Consider the following 16952-nt stretch of genomic DNA (forward strand, 5'->3'; position numbering starts at 1 on the left):
CATGTTTTTTTTTTTCTTTAAAGCTTTCAGTTTATTGATGACCTGAAGAATGGACCGGTCAAACCCCCAGCGATGGAACCACACACTATTTGTTCAAGGACTTGTTCAACAGTGGTGAACCCCTTTCACATCGAAAATCCCGGGTTTGGTGGTCTTTCACATCGTCAGAAGTCCCGGGTCGGACCTCCATCTCTGAGTGCTGCGTGCCTGTTTTTTTCCCCCTCTCATACGTCATAGCGTGAACGTCATCATAATACATTTAAAAGCAGTACATTGCAGATAAACAGTGGGGGACATGGTGTCGAGTCAAGCCGATGAAATTACGTTTTTCGAACCACGTGAGAGGGGCTTTATACACATTACCCGAACTGCCGCCTGCAAAGACCGAGTCTAAAATTGAACTATGACAAAACATTTGTGTTAGATTAAAAAAACAAAAACAAAATAATCCATAACTTTTTCATTTTTTGATGTTTGATTGACAATTGAAAATGCAGAGGACGAACGATACACGGATTCCACAGGACTGAATTTGATTTCAATATTTAATTGTTCGGGTTTACTTTATGATCTCTCCAGCTCTGCACTGACATAGGTCTTTTTTCCTCAGATCATGCCGAGCACAGACCCTCATTTCGGAGCATTGCAGGATACCCATCTGCTGCAACGTGCAGGAAAGTCCTTGATCAAAGTAGTGTGTGGTTCCAGCGCCGCCATGGTAGCCTACTATATTACCCCACAGACATATTCCGCTTTCACAATAAAAATCCCGGGTCGACGTTACTCCGATTAAAAACGAAGTTCTCATTATCTGATTCAGTGCGTTTACATGCATGTGAAAAAAAAAAAAACGAATTATTGCCTTAATCGGACTATAACAGGAGAACTTAAATGCATGTAAACAAATTACTCCGATTAAAATCGGAGTTCTCATTATCCAATTGAGACACCCAGATAATGCGATTGGAATCGGACTTTTCATCGGATAATGCATGTGCGCATGCTCCACAACCACCGCGCTTGCGTGTGACCCCAGTACAAAAACGTTAAAGAAAGCCAGTCTAGAAGAAGAAGAGGAACAGAGCCGCCAGAAGAATCGTCTGAGGGATAGCTCGGATTTGACCTGCACCAGAGGTAGCGTGATCATTACGTACGAGATTAAAAAATGTACTATTATCTGTCTGGTTGTTGTTTGAAATGAATTTATGTATTTTAAAATAAAATAATGCACGGAAAATTTCTTACCTTCACTCGGGTGTCCAAAACAGTCAGCATTATCAGTCATCCAGCTCCAACAGTTTAATAATCCAATGATATGCCGGAGATGGCTTTGCGTGCTACAGTTCAGGTAATGTAGCCCCTTTCACATGGAGCGAAAAACGGGATTTTATCGGCTCGGCTCGACGTTTGATGTAAACAGGAATGCCGCGTCGACCTTGGGTGTTCGCTCTGCTGTTGATGCATCTGAACATTACATTCTGATTTTGTCACTTGGTGGCCTGACAGACTGTATCAGTTTAGAAGCTTCAGCTCAAAAAAAGCGCAAAGTTGTGGACTACTCCCATAAAGACTGATCTCGCAAGGGCAAATATTTTTGTTAATTTTTTTATTATTACTATTTTTTCAAACAAATTAAATGTGTTCTTACATGTTCATTAATGTCACGTTCGGGAAATTGCACTCGGGGAATCCATGTGCGACTGTGTTTGTATAGCGATATCCCACGCTTTTTTAACGATCACATAACACAGCCACCGGTAAAACCATAAGATCTGCCAACTGCATCCGAGGACAAGAGGAGATTCGGCGACAGATATCAGGCTCCGTGCAGAACACAGTGATTTATTCTAATGTCAACAACTTTTTGAAAGCGGGGGTTTGACCGTTCTATTCTTCAGGTCATCATTAAACTGAAAGCGTTAAATAAACACACAATGTCCCCCGTTATTTATCTGCAATATAGTGTGCTGTGTGTAATAATGACGTTGCCACGATGACTTATGGGAGGGGAAAACACAGACAAGCAGCTCTCAGAACAGGAGGTCCGACCCGGGACTCCTGACGATGTGAAAGACCACCAAACCCGGGATTTTCGATGTTGTAGTGATGGGCATTCCGGCTCCTTTTAGAGAGCCGGTTCTTTTGGCTCGGCTCACTAAAAAGAGCCGCATCTTTTGGCGCCCAAGTGGCTCCTTAGATTTTTTGTTGATTAAATTATTTCATTACCAAAAATAATATCCACCTAGTAACACAATCTTGTTTGAGCTTCAGCTCTTTGTTGTTGGGTAGATTTGAGCTGCTCTGTGGCTGTTGTGCTCATGTGGAAGAATTCCACTATCACCCTAACTTTGTCCACAGTGGGCTTCATCACTTCAGAGCATCTCTTACAAACAGATTAATCTGTGGATGGTGGGTCCATTTCAGGCTTTTAATTGCTTTTGTTATGTTAGCTGCATTATCACTAACACAGCAAACCACTTTGTTTTCCACGTCCCACTCTTTTGTCACTTTGATCAGCTCCTCTGCTAAAGTCTCAAATGTGTGTCTGCACTGAACTCAAAAAAATCCAGCAGACAGGACACCATTTTGTAGTTTTCAACAAAGTGGCTTGTAACTGACACGTAGGATGTGGTGGTTCGGGATGTCCAGCAGTCAGCTGTTACACTAACAGCTGTGGCTTTTTTGACCCTTTCTTGGACGCCAGCACGTTCTCCGTCATATAGACTTGGGATAACTTTTTGGGAAAGTGTTTTCTTGCTTGGAATTGTATACACTGGATTAAGAGCATGGGTGTAGCTTCTGAATTCTTTGTCATCCACAATAGAAAATGGCTGAAAATCACATGCAATCATTTTAGCCAGTACCTCATTACTTGTGTTCTGTCTTGCTGGGGTCAAAGCCTTTTGTTTAAACTGTCTCATAGAGATCTGAGTTGGTTGTGATGGTGTAATGATTGATGTTGTGGGCACTACAACAGCAGCAACAGTTGCAGTGGATACACTGGCACCTTCATTAACAGCAGGTTCCCTTGTTTGCCTTTTTTCGTCCAATTGAAGTGATGGGTGGGCAGTTCTTAGGTGTCTGTGCAGGTTGTTTGTGGAGCCTGCTCTGTAAGAAATGCTCACCTTACATAGTCTACACTCTGCCTTTGCATTGTCTATTATTTTGAAATGTGTCCAAATTTTACTATGTTTTCTGCTGTCCTGCATTCTCTCACCTTTTCAGCGTACTGTCTTTAGTGCAAGTTCTCTCTCACTTTCGTCTCCCAAGTAGTGTGTGGTTCCAGCGCCGCCACAGTAGCCTGTTACCCAAACTGCAGCGGGCCAAGCCATTTCCAGGTCACCTACATCAAATTCAGTCCTGTGGCCTTGTTTTTTTCATTTCGTATTTTTGATCTGAATCACGAATTGAAATATGAAAAAAAAAACAGGCATTTTTTTTTTGTGTAAATAATCTGTCATATATTAATTTTTTGATTTTTGATTGACAATTGAAAATAGAAAGAGCGAATGATACACAGATTGACCTTTATCTATATTTTCTATTTTTCATTTGTGCACAAAATCAGAAAAAACAGTCATCTGTTTTTTCATTTTGGTTTTGGGAAGAATATGGAGAAAACGAGTCATTATGAATTTTGGTATTATTTTGAAAAAATAAAATAAATAACAAATGGTACACAGATTCTGTGTGACCCCTTTGTTCAGCAATAACAACAACTAAACATCTCTGGTAACTGCTGACTGCTGACTGCAGCAGCTCTACAGCAGAAGTGTAACTACAGAACCACTTCGGCTCTGTGATATTGATTGGTTTCCTCACATGAATTTCTTTGTATAAATCCTACAACACCATTTCTGTTTGGTTTTTCATTTTTCTGTTTTTTTTTTTTTTTTGTTTTTTATCAGCTTTTTTATTTTATTTTTTATTTTATTTATTTTTAGACATAGAAAGAAAGAGAAAAAAGTAATGAGTAAAATAACCCCCCTGGCAGCCTCCCATCCCTATTTCATACGCTGTATAATGTCCATTTTGATAAGACCTTCTATGACTCTGTAGTGATGCATCAGTCATTCTGTACAGCGTGGTCTGCTAGAACAGTAGCATCACAGACAGGGATAGGAAGAAGCTGGACAAGGTCATCAGGAAGTCCAACTCTGTTCTGGGCTGCTCCCTGGATTCAGTGTGGGAGGTGAGTGACAGGAGAGTCAGCACTGAGGAGCAGCACTGATCATTTGGCGTTTCTTGATCATTTACGTCAGCCCTCGGGCTGCTGGTCATTGGACAAAAGTGTTGCTGGTGCCAGAGTGAGAGGAGGGAGAAGAAGTTCAGCTGTGGGAAGAATGTCTCATTCTTCTTGAATCACTGCTTTTAATTCTTCTTTGAAACAGACCTTTTGATAATCCACCACAGATTTTCAATGGGGCTCATGTCGGGGGGAATTACCTAAAAGGTGACCACATACAGTGCAGGTGGAAACCTGGAACCTAGTTTGGTTTGACCACTGCTATTGGAGCTCCAGTGATGTCATTCAGCAGTTTTCCCTGCACATGCGGATCAGGATGTGGTCATTTCTTGCTGAAGAAACCCTTGGACACCCAGATCTTTGTTTGTTTTCCAAGCTGTTGGTTCATCTGTATTTCTGCAGAGTGTATCTACATAACTATATGTGACTACATTAACTTGAACAAAACACTGTAGGTACAGTGTGTAGCAGCTGCACTGGCTCATATATAAGGCCAGCTGAACAATAATATATTTCCATGAATTAATATATGAATAATAAATATTATCCAACATATCTGAAAATTTCTTTGGGCTACTTTTAACATCCATAAGGTTTTATTTTGTCTCTAAGTAGTTGTGTGGTTTTATTTTGACCATCAAATATGTACAGTGAGTGTTGACAAGGAGTTGGACCTATTTAGAAAGGCATGCCTTCTATATAGCCTCTAATTTGGATACACTTTGTTGTCCCTGTGAGGTAGTTTTACCTTCTTCCAGACCTACAGGCTTCAGCAAACTTCCGCCTACTTCACTTGATGGACTTCTCTGCACAACTCAATCAATATTGTCTTCTTTCATCTATGTCCCTGCTCTCTCTTTTTCCCTTGTCTGTGCCCTTCATGTTCTAGGTTCACATTACTGTTATGGACCACAATGACAATGATCCCATCTTCTCCCAACCAACTTATGATGTCACCATTTCTGAAGATACACCATCTGACACTGAGGTGGTCCAGGTCCTGGCATCAGACCGTGATGAGCATCACCAGCTAACCTATTTTCTTCAGAGCTCCATAGAACCAAACAGCATGAGCCTGTTCCGCATTCACCCTACTCTGGGCACCATCTACACTGCTCAGAGGCTAGATCACGAGGCCTGTGCCCAGCACATTCTTACCGTCATTGTAAGACATGTTTTGTTCTATGATAGATTACTAGTGTTATTTAAGTCTGTGTCACAATTCTGACAGTTATGTACAATACAATGTATTCACAGATTTGAGTTAACAGACTCCTTTGCACTCAGCCATGTCTTCATTTACAATTACAGTCTAATGCTTAAGTTATACACTGCTCATGTTCATTCATCCTGCAGATGGTTTCAAACTGGTAAAAGTCAATTATGACTGCAAGCTCCAAGCTTATAGCATATACAGTAATGGTGTAAAATACTCATGGTATCATACCCCTTTTTATACATATTCATGATAGCATAAAATACAAAAGAAGCACGTTTAGTTCACATGTATTGTCTGCAGTGTAAAAACTGTAGCGGAAAGGGAAAACTTTGTTAGCCAAATAAAATAATAGCTAAAAAAATGGGCATTCATAACAAAATGTTGATTCCACTCATAATTATGAATAATGAATTTATGCTGTATTGACTCTACAGGCTGAGTCTCTACTCATTGGAATATATATGAATGTCAGTCAAATTTTCAAACCCAGTGTGGCCCGTGATCCCAAATTCTTGCCCTCTCCTGCTTAAGAGCAATGGCGCAGGTTCAATTCCAGCCTTCACCCTTGGTTACATCCCCTCACTCTCACCCCATTGCGTTCATTCTGTAATAAAAGACATAGAAAGACCACCTGAAAAAATAATATTTTAGATGGCCAAAAAACATTCAAACAGTACATGAAAGTTAATATAAAGTTTCGCCAAGTTTCTCAGATGAAAGAACATGTTCACCCATTCAAAGTGACCCTGAAAAACTTTTTGATTTGGTTTATTATATTGTTTTCCTAATAGGTGAAGGACCAAGAGTTCCCATATAGAAAAAATCTGGCACGTGTGCTAATTGAAGTGGAAGATATAAATGACCATGTGCCCATATTTACCAATTCTCTGTATGAAGCCTCAGTCTATGAGTCAGCAGCAGTGGGATCCGTTGTAGTTCAAGTTACTGCCCTGGACAAAGACAAAGGCGAGAATGCAGAACTACGCTACTCCATTGAATCAGGTAGGTTTCTATGATAACAAAATAATTGCCACAGAATGTTTAAATATATTGTACTTCATACTGATGATATTTTTTGTTTCTAATCCTTTTACAGGGAACACTGGAAATGCATTCCATATTGAACCAGTTTTGGGTAGTATCACAGTTGCACGTGACCTGGACTTGTCCAGCATAGGCCACTATGTTCTCACTGTCAGAGTCAGTGACAATGGAGCCCCCCCATTGTCAACTACAACAATAGTGCGTATTGCTGTCACTCTATCTGACAATACCAGTCCAAAGTTTCCACAGCCTGAATACCAGACTGAGATCTCAGAGAATGCAATGGTTGGAACTTCCATCACCGCTGTTAGGGCAGTCAGCCAGTCCACCCTCACTTATGACATCAAACACGGTAACATAGATAACTTTTTTCATATAAATCCATATAGTGGAGTGATTACTACTCAAAAGCGTCTGGACTATGAGACCATTGCCTTTTACACCCTCATAGTCCAAGCTACCAACATGGCTGGCATGACCTCCACTGCTACTCTGTTGATACAGGTAGTGGATGAGAATGACCACCCACCAGTGTTCCAACAGCTTCACTATTATGGAAGCATCAGTGAGGTAGCGCCAGTCAACAGTCTGGTCTTAAAATCAGATAACTCACCATTAGTCATCAAGGCTACCGATGCTGACCACAACCAGAATGCTCTGTTGGTCTACCAGATTGTTGAAGACACTGCAAAAAAGTTCTTTACAGTGGACGCCGGAACAGGCTCCATCAGAACAATTGCTAATCTAGACCATGAGACATTTGTTTCTTTTCACTTCCATGTTCATGTTAAGGACAGTGGTAGACCACAGTTAACAGCAGACAACCCAACTGAGGTCACAATACAAGTAATTGACACAAATGACTCGCCACCTTACTTCACCAAATATGCTTTTGAAACAGTACTGCTACTCCCTACCTATGTCGGAGTAGAAGTTTTGCAGGTTTCAGCCATGGATCCAGACGAAGTGGACACAGCACTCACATATTCTTTGACTGAGGGAGTACTTGAGCACTTTTCCATTAAACCTTACAGTGGAATTATCATAGTCAAAAACAGCAATTTCTCCAAAGATTGTTTCCGCTTCAGTGTCAAAGTTTCAGATGGGAAGTTCTCCAGCACGGCTTGGGTGACTGTACTTGTCCGAGAAGCTCTGGACTCTGGCCTTAGGTTCACCCAGAGCATTTATACCTCATTGATTAAAGAGAATATATCAAATGTCACCAAAGTGGCCGTGGTCAATGCTGTGGGAAACCATCTCAATGAACCATTGACCTACACCTTGTTAAATGCCGGTACACATTTCAGAATTCGTCCAACATCTGGCGTTATCCAGACAAAAGGTATACCCTTTGACCGGGAACAACAAGAGTACTATGATCTGGTTGTCGAGGCAAGCCGGGAACATGACAAACTACATGTTGCAAGAGTTATGGTTAGGGTACAAATTGAGGACGTAAATGATAATGCCCCTGTGTTTGTTGGGCTTCCCTATTATGCAGCTGTTCAAGTAGAATCTGAGCCAGGATCACCCATTTTTAAAGTCATGGCATTAGATGGTGACAAAGGTATTAATGGAAATGTGTCTTACTATCTCAAGGATGACCATGGTCACTTTGAGATTAATCAGCAGACCGGTAACCTCCACCTTAAAAGATCATTTGAGTCTGATTTGTCCAATGTGGAATACCAAATTGTAATATATGCTAGAGACTGTGGTTATCCACCTCTCTCATCTACTATAGAATTCCCAATCACTATAGTTAACAAAGCAATGCCTGTTTTTGACAAATCATTTTATTCTGTTTCTGTGAATGAGGATGTTGCTTTGCACACACCTGTACTCGGAGTCAATGCAACCAGTCCTGAGGGTCAAAACATCATCTACACCATTGTTGAAGGAGATCTGTCACTTCAGTTTGATGTTGGTTTTGATACTGGAGTCATAAACGTCATTCATTTTCTGGACTATGAAACTGCATCTTCTTACCACTTAACCATCAGAGCCACAGACTATCTGACTGGTGCCCATGCTGAGGTTAATGTAGATGTGTTGGTTCACGATATAAATGATAACCCACCAGTCTTCCAGAAAAGTTCCTACATGGTAGTTTTGTCTGAAACAGCCATGATTGGAACTCCAGCACTACAAGTCACTGCCACAGACAAAGACTCAAAGGAGAACAATGTTGTTCACTACCAGATCTTCTCGGATACCCATAACAGCACGGAATACTTTCACATTGACAGTAGCAGTGGGTTAATCTTGACAGCACGTATGCTTGACCATGAATTAGTCCAAAAGTATGACTTTATTGTGAGGGCCACTGATAATGGGTTCCCACCATTGAGTAGTGAAGTATCTGTGTCTGTTGTGTTGAATGACATAAATGACAATCCTCCAGTTTTCAACCAGCTGCTCTATGAGGCATATATGAATGAGTTAGCTCCTAGGGGTCATTTTATAACTTGTATCCAGGCATCAGATGCTGATAGCTCAGATTATGACAAATTGGAATATAGTATTTTGTCAGGAAATGAAGGAATGGATTTTGTGATGGACAAAAAGACGGGAATCATCACGTTGTCCAGTCAGCATAAGCCAAGAATGGAACCTGCCTACAGCCTCAATGTTTCAGTGGCTGATGGGCTGTTTACCAGCACTGCACAGGTTCATGTTAAAGTGGTCGGAGCCAACCTGTATGGTCCACTGTTTGGACAGAATATCTATGAAGCAGAGTTAAGAGAGAATGCCGTTGTGGGAACCAAAGTAATACAGGTAAGAGCTTTTTTTTTTTCTCCATATAATTTCAAGTAACTTTGGTAATAGCTATAAAATATATGTCTGGATTGACTGAGACAATTTTTAAAATTCCAGGTGAAGGCGACGGATGCAGACTCTGGACTATTTGGTCATGTCACTTATTCCTTTGTTAATGATGTGGCCAAGGACCAGTTTAGCATTGATTCAAGTGGCCAGATCTACACCGCAGAAAAGTTTGACCGTGAGGACCCAGCCAATAAAGACATTGTTCTCACAGTTGCAGCTCAAGATTCGGGTGGGCGCGTGTCTTACTGTATAGTACAAGTTACTTTATTGGATGAAAATGATAATGCACCTTACTTCTGCGCAATGGAGTACAGAGCTTCAGTCATATCTGATGTGACTAAAGGCTTCTTGGTGACACAGGTTCAGGCTCATGATCCTGATTATGGCACTAATGCTGAAGTTAAATATTCACTTTACAGTGAGGCACATGTCCCTGTGGTTGACATTTTGGAGATTGATCCAGACAGTGGTTGGATGGTGACTAAAGGCAGCTTCAGCCACTTGAAGAACTCAGTGTTATCGTTTTTTGTAAAGGCTGTGGATGGAGGAAATCCAATTCGGCATTCTCTAGTGTCTGTCTATATCCATGTTCTTTCTGTGGAAGCAGCAGATGCCTACATCCCTTCCTTCAGGCAACATTATTACTTATTTAGCATTCCAGAAAACACCCCCATTGGTTCAACCATAGGGACGGTGCATCTTAACGGTCCTCTTGGATCCTCCTCACACTCTCCTACCTTTTCCCTGGTTAATGGAGAGAGTGATGAAAACAACCAAAATGGGGTGTTTGTGGTGGAAACAGATACAGGAGTAATCAAACTTGATAAGCCATTAGACCATGAAGCAATCCGAGGATACTACTTCAAAGTAGCTTCCACTGTACATCACGTTAAACTGGATTCTGTAATTTCTGTTGATGTTGAGGTCAAAGTATTGGATCTCAATGACAACAAACCAGCCTTTGAGGCCAACTCTTACGACACTGTTGTTATGGAGGGTATGCCAATTGGAACTAGAATTATTCAAGTCCGAGCACGAGACCCAGACTTGGGTGCAAATGGTCAGGTAATATACCAACTTGGTACATTAATCCTGGCAGAAGAGGATTCAGAAAAGTTGGCTGGCACCTTTACTATTGACATTAACAGTGGCTGGATCTCCACACTCAAGGCCCTGGACCATGAGACTGACCCATCCTACACATTCACAGTAGTGGCTTCAGACCTAGGGGAGAACCTGTGTCTTTCCAGTACCACCACTGTGACAGTGGCAGTATCGGACATCAATGACAACCCCCCCAAATTTATGGAGAACCGTTACTTTGGTTCAGTTCAGGAGAGTGACCCCCCAGGTGAGGTAGTGGCTGTTCTGAACTCTAGAGATGATGACAGCTCTACCCTTAACCACCAAGTCAGCTACCATATCACTGGTGAGTACTAATTTAAAAATTTGTCATTGCACTCTAATCATTTTGTCAACATTCAGGATGAGAGTTGTATGACAGACTGAGTAACCCACCAACAACTGCAACATGATTAGAACCACACCACTTAAGATAAGATTCAGAATACTTTTTTTGTCTTTGCATGTGGACATACAACAAAATTACGATGGTTCTCATTAAAAGACACAAAGACAGACATAGACTTAGAGACTTAAACTCAACTTTATTGAAATTGTATTTCCAGTAGCTATATGCATAAGAAGAAATAAGAGAAGCAACCACGTACAATAAATGATAAACTCTTAACAGGTTAAATTACAAATATTGCCCAGTCTTCTGTGGCCTATTTCCTCCTCCCCCCGAGTGAGTTGTAGAGCCTGATGGCATGAGGGACAAAAGAGTTCCTGAGTCTGTTAGTCCTGTGCTTGGGAATGAACAGTCTCTCACTGAACAGGCTCCTCTGGTTGCTGATGACGGTGTGCAGAGGGTGACTGGTATTGTCCATAATCTTCAGCATTTTGCCCAGTGTCCTCATTTCTGCCGCCGTCACAACAGAGTCTATCTTCGTGCCAACAACCGAGCTGGCCCGCCTGATCCGTTTATCCAGTTTGGATGTGTCCTTTCTTGGATGTGCTGCCCCCCAGCACACCACAGTGTAGAAGAGGACAGACTGATAAACCATCCACAGCAGTTTGCTGCAGATATTGAAAGACCGAAGTCTCTTCAGGAACCTACTTTATGTGCACCTGTACAGGTGGTGTGTGTTGTCCAGTACAGTTTATTGTCCAGCCATAGCCCTGGGTATTTGTACGATCCCACTGCCTCCACCTCAGCTCCCTCTAGCGGGACTGGTCGCGGTCTGGCTCTCCCAAAGTCAATGACCAGCTCCTTTGTCCTAAAGGTGTTAAGCTGTAGGTGGTTAGTGTGGCCCCATTCAGCAAAGCCCCCCTCCAGATGCCGATACTCCTCCTCTCTGTCATCCCTGATGCATACAGAAACAGTAACATAAATTACACCCCACCCATCTTCCACAAGCCCATACATAAGTTCTGCATCCACAAACAATTACACTTCGTGCATCACCCGTGCACACACCTGCTCTCTCATTATAAAGTGCTTAGTCTAAAGTGACACTAAAGATAGTTTAAGTGATCTATTCCATCTTACTAACGGTAGCAGAATGAGCAGATGGAAAGGATCTTTGACAATGTTACAGGCCCTGCTGCAGCATCTGGATTGGTAAATGTCATACAGAAGTGGCAGTGACATACCAATCATGCCCTGTGTTGTTTTAATTACCCTCTGGAGAGTTGTTTTGTCAGCAGCTAAACAGTTCCAAAACCAGATAGTTATACAGTATGTTAAAATGCTTTTTATCAAACAACAGTAGAAAGACTCCAACAGTTTTTTGGGTGTTCCTGTGTGTTCCGAGGAAGAAAGTCTCTGTTTAGCCTTCTATGTTTGAAATTTTAATTTTGTTTTCAGTGAAAGTACATTTCATTACAATAATGTATATGTTATACACATATATTATAACGAAATGCATATAGGTTAATATGTTGCTATCAAATAATGAGAAAGGTAATGAAATGAAAAAGGAATGAGAAAGAAAAAAGAAAAGTGAAAGAAAAAAGAGAAATGGAAAATATAAACAAATGATAACATTAAATACGTAATTTAAAAGACAGGGTGGAGAAGGGGAGCTGCTGAGGTCAAATCGGGATAGTTCACTGTCACTGTATTAATAACCTCGTAAAACAACTCCATCTCTTTTCATTTTTTTTTTTTTTTTTTTTTTTTTTTGTAACCTCAGACATAAGTTATCCGCTCCATCACATAGACGTCCCACATCCTCAGTCTACAGATCATATGTAGGTGGTTCAGGCTTTAACCAATTAAATGTAATGTATTTCAATGCTGTCCTCAGTGAAATCTGCAGTAAGTAGTTCTTCCGTCTGTGCCTTCAGGTTTTACCCCTAGAATTGTGTCAGTTTAGAGCATGACCAGAACATGTGGAGAGTGTTGTAGTGCAGTACTGGGGGGTATGAGTACAAACAAAAAGGACAAGACACCGGTTAAGGGTATGGGAGGTCATAGGCATGGGTTTGTTTTCAAACTGGACTTGAATGCGGGGAGAGAGGGTGTGTCGCCATGTATTTTATTTACAGCATTTGTACTCAGAACATGAATTTTAGGACTTCAATCTGATGTAGGAGTCTTTGGTCTTGTCTTGGGATTTAATTGATTTGAAACTTGCTAATGTAACATTTCCACAAAATATGTTTATGCACAGCCCTATTTTAGTTTAAACCTTCTTATTTACTGATTCTGTATTCACCTGCCTTGTCTGAATCTTTATTGTTCAGGTGGGAACTATCGTGGCGTGTTTGCACTTGGTCTGGTTCAGGGTGAATGGAAAATGTATTTGAAAGGAACACTAGACCGGGAGGAACGCAACCTCTACATCATCAATGTCACGGCTAGCGATGGACTTTTTGTATCCCTAGCAATGGTGGAGGTTACAGTGATGGACACCAATGACAACAGCCCCATCTGTGACCAGGTGAGGGGTGAAATCACTTTTTAAGCTACTTTTAAGGATAGATACAAGCATAGTAGGTAAATGGCAAATTGCAGCTACAGATGTAACTGTAGACATTATCAAAGCTTCATCAACTTTTCTTAGCGTAACTTGATATCCACTGACTCAGTCTGTGTGTGGGTGTGTCCCTGTGTGCAGGCTGTGTACACTGCCTTCATTCCAGAAGACCTTCCAGTCAACAATGTGCTACTGAGGGTTGGGGCTTCAGATGCAGATGTGGGCATCAATGCCTTAATCCAGTACTCCTTACATGGTCCTGGATCCCAGGACTTCAGCATGGACCCAGACAGTGGTATTGACAGTGGGGTTTTGAAAACAAACGTGTATATTTTTCTCCTGAACTTACATAAATTTAATTTTCACCTATCCTCAGCAAAGCGCTCTGCCATTCTTGTCCACAGCCCCCACAAATAAAATGTGTTGTTCGTGTTATTATTTATACATGTGTTTATTCCTAAAAATACTTTAGAACTTGTCTGACACACTTTCATAGCCTTACTTCACCCCCATTTGGAGCCATCATTTAACATTTCACCTTTTGTTTCTTAACTACCCAGGTGAGATCAGATCCTCTGTGATTCTGGACCGTGAGATGACATCCAATTATTGGCTGGTTGCCCAAGCAACTGATGGTGGTGGGCGCTGGTGCCGTGCTGTGGTGCAGTTGGCAGTAACTGATGTGAATGACAACCCACCTATTTTTACACTGCCACAATACACCGTCAGTGTCTATGAAGACACTGTCATCAAAGCACTAATCACCCGCATCCAGGCCATAGACCCTGATGAAGGTGACCCAATTACTGTTGCTAGTATTACTGCTACTGCTACAAGTCATGTAAACACTATTACAAATAGTTCTTCAATGATTTATTATATTTATTCAAACTAAAGGGTTTGAACATAGAATACAACAGAAAAAGAAAAAGATAACACTGTTCCAAAGTAACAGTAATATCATGGGTGCAGATTTCACTACTAATACATGAAAACAACCTCAATTTAAGACTAATGTGAAAGCCTAACACACATAGGGTTAATAATTTAGTTAAGCTACATACCTACCAACAGTCTCTTCTCAAAGACAGTGGTTTTGTATTTGGTCATTGACATGGAAAGTGACAAAAATAGTTATGCAATGCATAACACTAGAAGCAAAAAGCTCTGTGTAGATTCCTACATGTGCACACCTGGTAAAATGGCTGTATAATTGGGAGTGGATGTGAGATTATCTGTTTCAAAATATTACAAGATTTGTCAGAAGCAGCCATCATTTTAAGACACAAATCATCAGGCAAACACTTTATTTCAAGCATACTTTAAAATGCTTCTCTCTTGGATCTGCAGCAGGTCCGGGTCGTTTGGTGGTCTACTCCCTTTCTGACTCCTCTGGAGGTTCTTTCTCCATTGATAAGTCTTCAGGCATCGTGGTCCTGGAATGCACTTTGGACCGTGAAGTCCAGCCGGCATATCAGATCACAGTTCAAGCATCTGATCAAGGATCACCACTGCCTCTCTACTCATTGGTCAACGTCACAATCACTGTGTTGGACATTAATGACAATCCACCTGTGTTTGAGCGTCGTGATCATCTGGCTACTGTCCCTGAGGATGTGGGAGTGGGCACTGAGGTTTTAAGAGTTCATGCTGCCAGCAAGGACATAGGGACTAATGCTGAGATCACTTACACTATCCGATCGGGCAATGAGCATGGGAAATTCTACATTCATCCACTGACAGGTAAGCAATTCCCCACTGTGTTTAATGTGTTGTTAAATTCCAGATAATGCGTTATTATATTCAAATTTTTTAGACCACGAAGATACACAATAATTGTAATGATATTAATAATTTAGGAAAAATATTATTTAGAAAATAAAGTATTAGTGGTACGGTATTAAAAATCTAAAATACACTGCTCAAAAAATAAAAATAAAGGAAGACTTTTTAAATGAGTACAGCATCAGATCGGTTAAACTTCTGCGATACTAATCTGGTCAGCTGAGTAGTAGACAGAGTTGTTAATCAATTTTAGCTGCTTGGGGACAACCTCTTTGCGCCCCCTTAGTATATCCGGTTCATCATTTTTTGCACGTGTACATTTTTGTGCAAACCTTTAGTAAGTTATGGCCTAAGTTTCTTCTGAAGAGAGGACAGGAGTAGTCAGAGAGTTTATTTTAGTACAACAGAAGGTATAGTCTCATTAACAGTGTTACTTGACAGACATGTATATAGGCATGTGGTAGCCACACAAACCACTGATTAACATTTTGAGTTACTGCAATGAAATGTCAGCAAAATGGACTAGCCTACTGCATCCTTTTTTCACTTTTAATTCAGTACTCTGGAGGTTGATAATTTGTGGCACAATGTGAGTATAGATATCTAGCATGTTTTTGTGTTTTTTTTTTCCTAATTGAGATCAGATGTTTTCCAAATGTTCCTTTAACTTTTGAGCAGTGTACATGAAGCTCTTTGGAGTTCAGGTCATAGACTGTAGATACTATCAACATCCATGATGTTAACTAACATCGTTATGGTGAAGTGATATGGTGAAGTCTGAAAAAGTATTTGCACCATTCCTGATTTTGTATTTTTTTTTTGTAAGATATCACTAGTAAACATGAAATGCAGATTATAAATTAAGGTTTTTAATATTAAGGGGGGAAAAGATTGAAACCTACATGGCCCTGTGTGACAAAGTGTTTTTCTCTTCTTAAAACATAATTAAGGTTACGGGTCTTCGCCTGAGGCCTAGCCCCTACAGCATAGCTGTAGAGGCCCTATTGTTATCCCACGTGTTTCTTCTTATTAGGGGCTATGGGGCAACGCCCGAGCCCTTATTGTTATCCTGCGTGTTTCTTCTTATTAGGGGCTACGGGGCTTCGGGCGAAGCCCCGAGGCCCTATTGTTGTCCCGCGTGTTTCTTCTTATTAGTGTGGATGCCCACAGGGCATGTGTATGTGTCCTATACACCTAAAAATTACATTACCAGATGGTGCTCATTCACGACATTAGTGCTATTACTTTTGGTGCTGAAATATTAATTGCCAGAATTTCTCCATTGAAAATGAATGGTATGGCCGAAAACCACAAACGCAAAAAAGACCGTTTTTCAAAGTCTATTGCCCAGGCATACTCTCACCTACAGACTTTTAAATGTAGATTTAAATTTTAAAATGTAGCCACAAGCCACAAGCAAGTATTGTATTAATCCGCATTTCACACACACACACACACAGAGGTAACTTTATGTTACTACAGTTACACATACACACGCTCGCTCAAGCATGCTACACAGAAACACGTGGGTAGCTTTATGTTATTACAGTTACAGATGCACACACACAAATATACATACGCGCGCAAGCACGCATTACTTTGTCACACACAGGCTAACTGTGTGCTAACTGTGCTAAATGTAGGCTAACTGTGCTAACTCCCATGTCGACAGAGACCGCACCCCCGGCAGTAGCCCCCCGTAGCCGTTTTAAAATTTCCCAGAGGGAATTTTCTAGTTACACTTTATCACACCTGAGTTCAGTTTCTCTAGAATTCAATCAATCAA

General features: G+C 40.9%; 1 protein-coding gene across 9 annotated transcripts in view; it reads left to right on the forward strand.

Moving 5' to 3' along the window:
* Positions 1-16952, forward strand: part of fat3a (FAT atypical cadherin 3a) — a 222755-nt gene that overhangs the window by 78988 nt on the left and 126815 nt on the right. For 7 of the 9 annotated variants that reach the window (XM_047593725.1, XM_047593723.1, XM_047593724.1 and 4 more), the window contains 8 exons: positions 5136-5411; positions 6257-6467; positions 6562-9287; positions 9387-10767; positions 13149-13345; positions 13523-13676; positions 13942-14175; positions 14732-15124. In XM_047593725.1, coding sequence (XP_047449681.1) covers positions 5136-5411; positions 6257-6467; positions 6562-9287; positions 9387-10767; positions 13149-13345; positions 13523-13676; positions 13942-14175; positions 14732-15124 — 5572 coding nt within the window. The remainder of the gene's footprint in view (positions 1-5135; positions 5412-6256; positions 6468-6561; positions 9288-9386; positions 10768-13148; positions 13346-13522; positions 13677-13941; positions 14176-14731; positions 15125-16952) is intronic. The other 2 variants (XM_047593717.1, XM_047593720.1) reach the window with 1 other exon arrangement.

This window comes from Mugil cephalus, chromosome 9, assembly GCF_022458985.1.
Source record: "Mugil cephalus isolate CIBA_MC_2020 chromosome 9, CIBA_Mcephalus_1.1, whole genome shotgun sequence".
Classification (NCBI taxonomy): domain Eukaryota; kingdom Metazoa; phylum Chordata; class Actinopteri; order Mugiliformes; family Mugilidae; genus Mugil; species Mugil cephalus.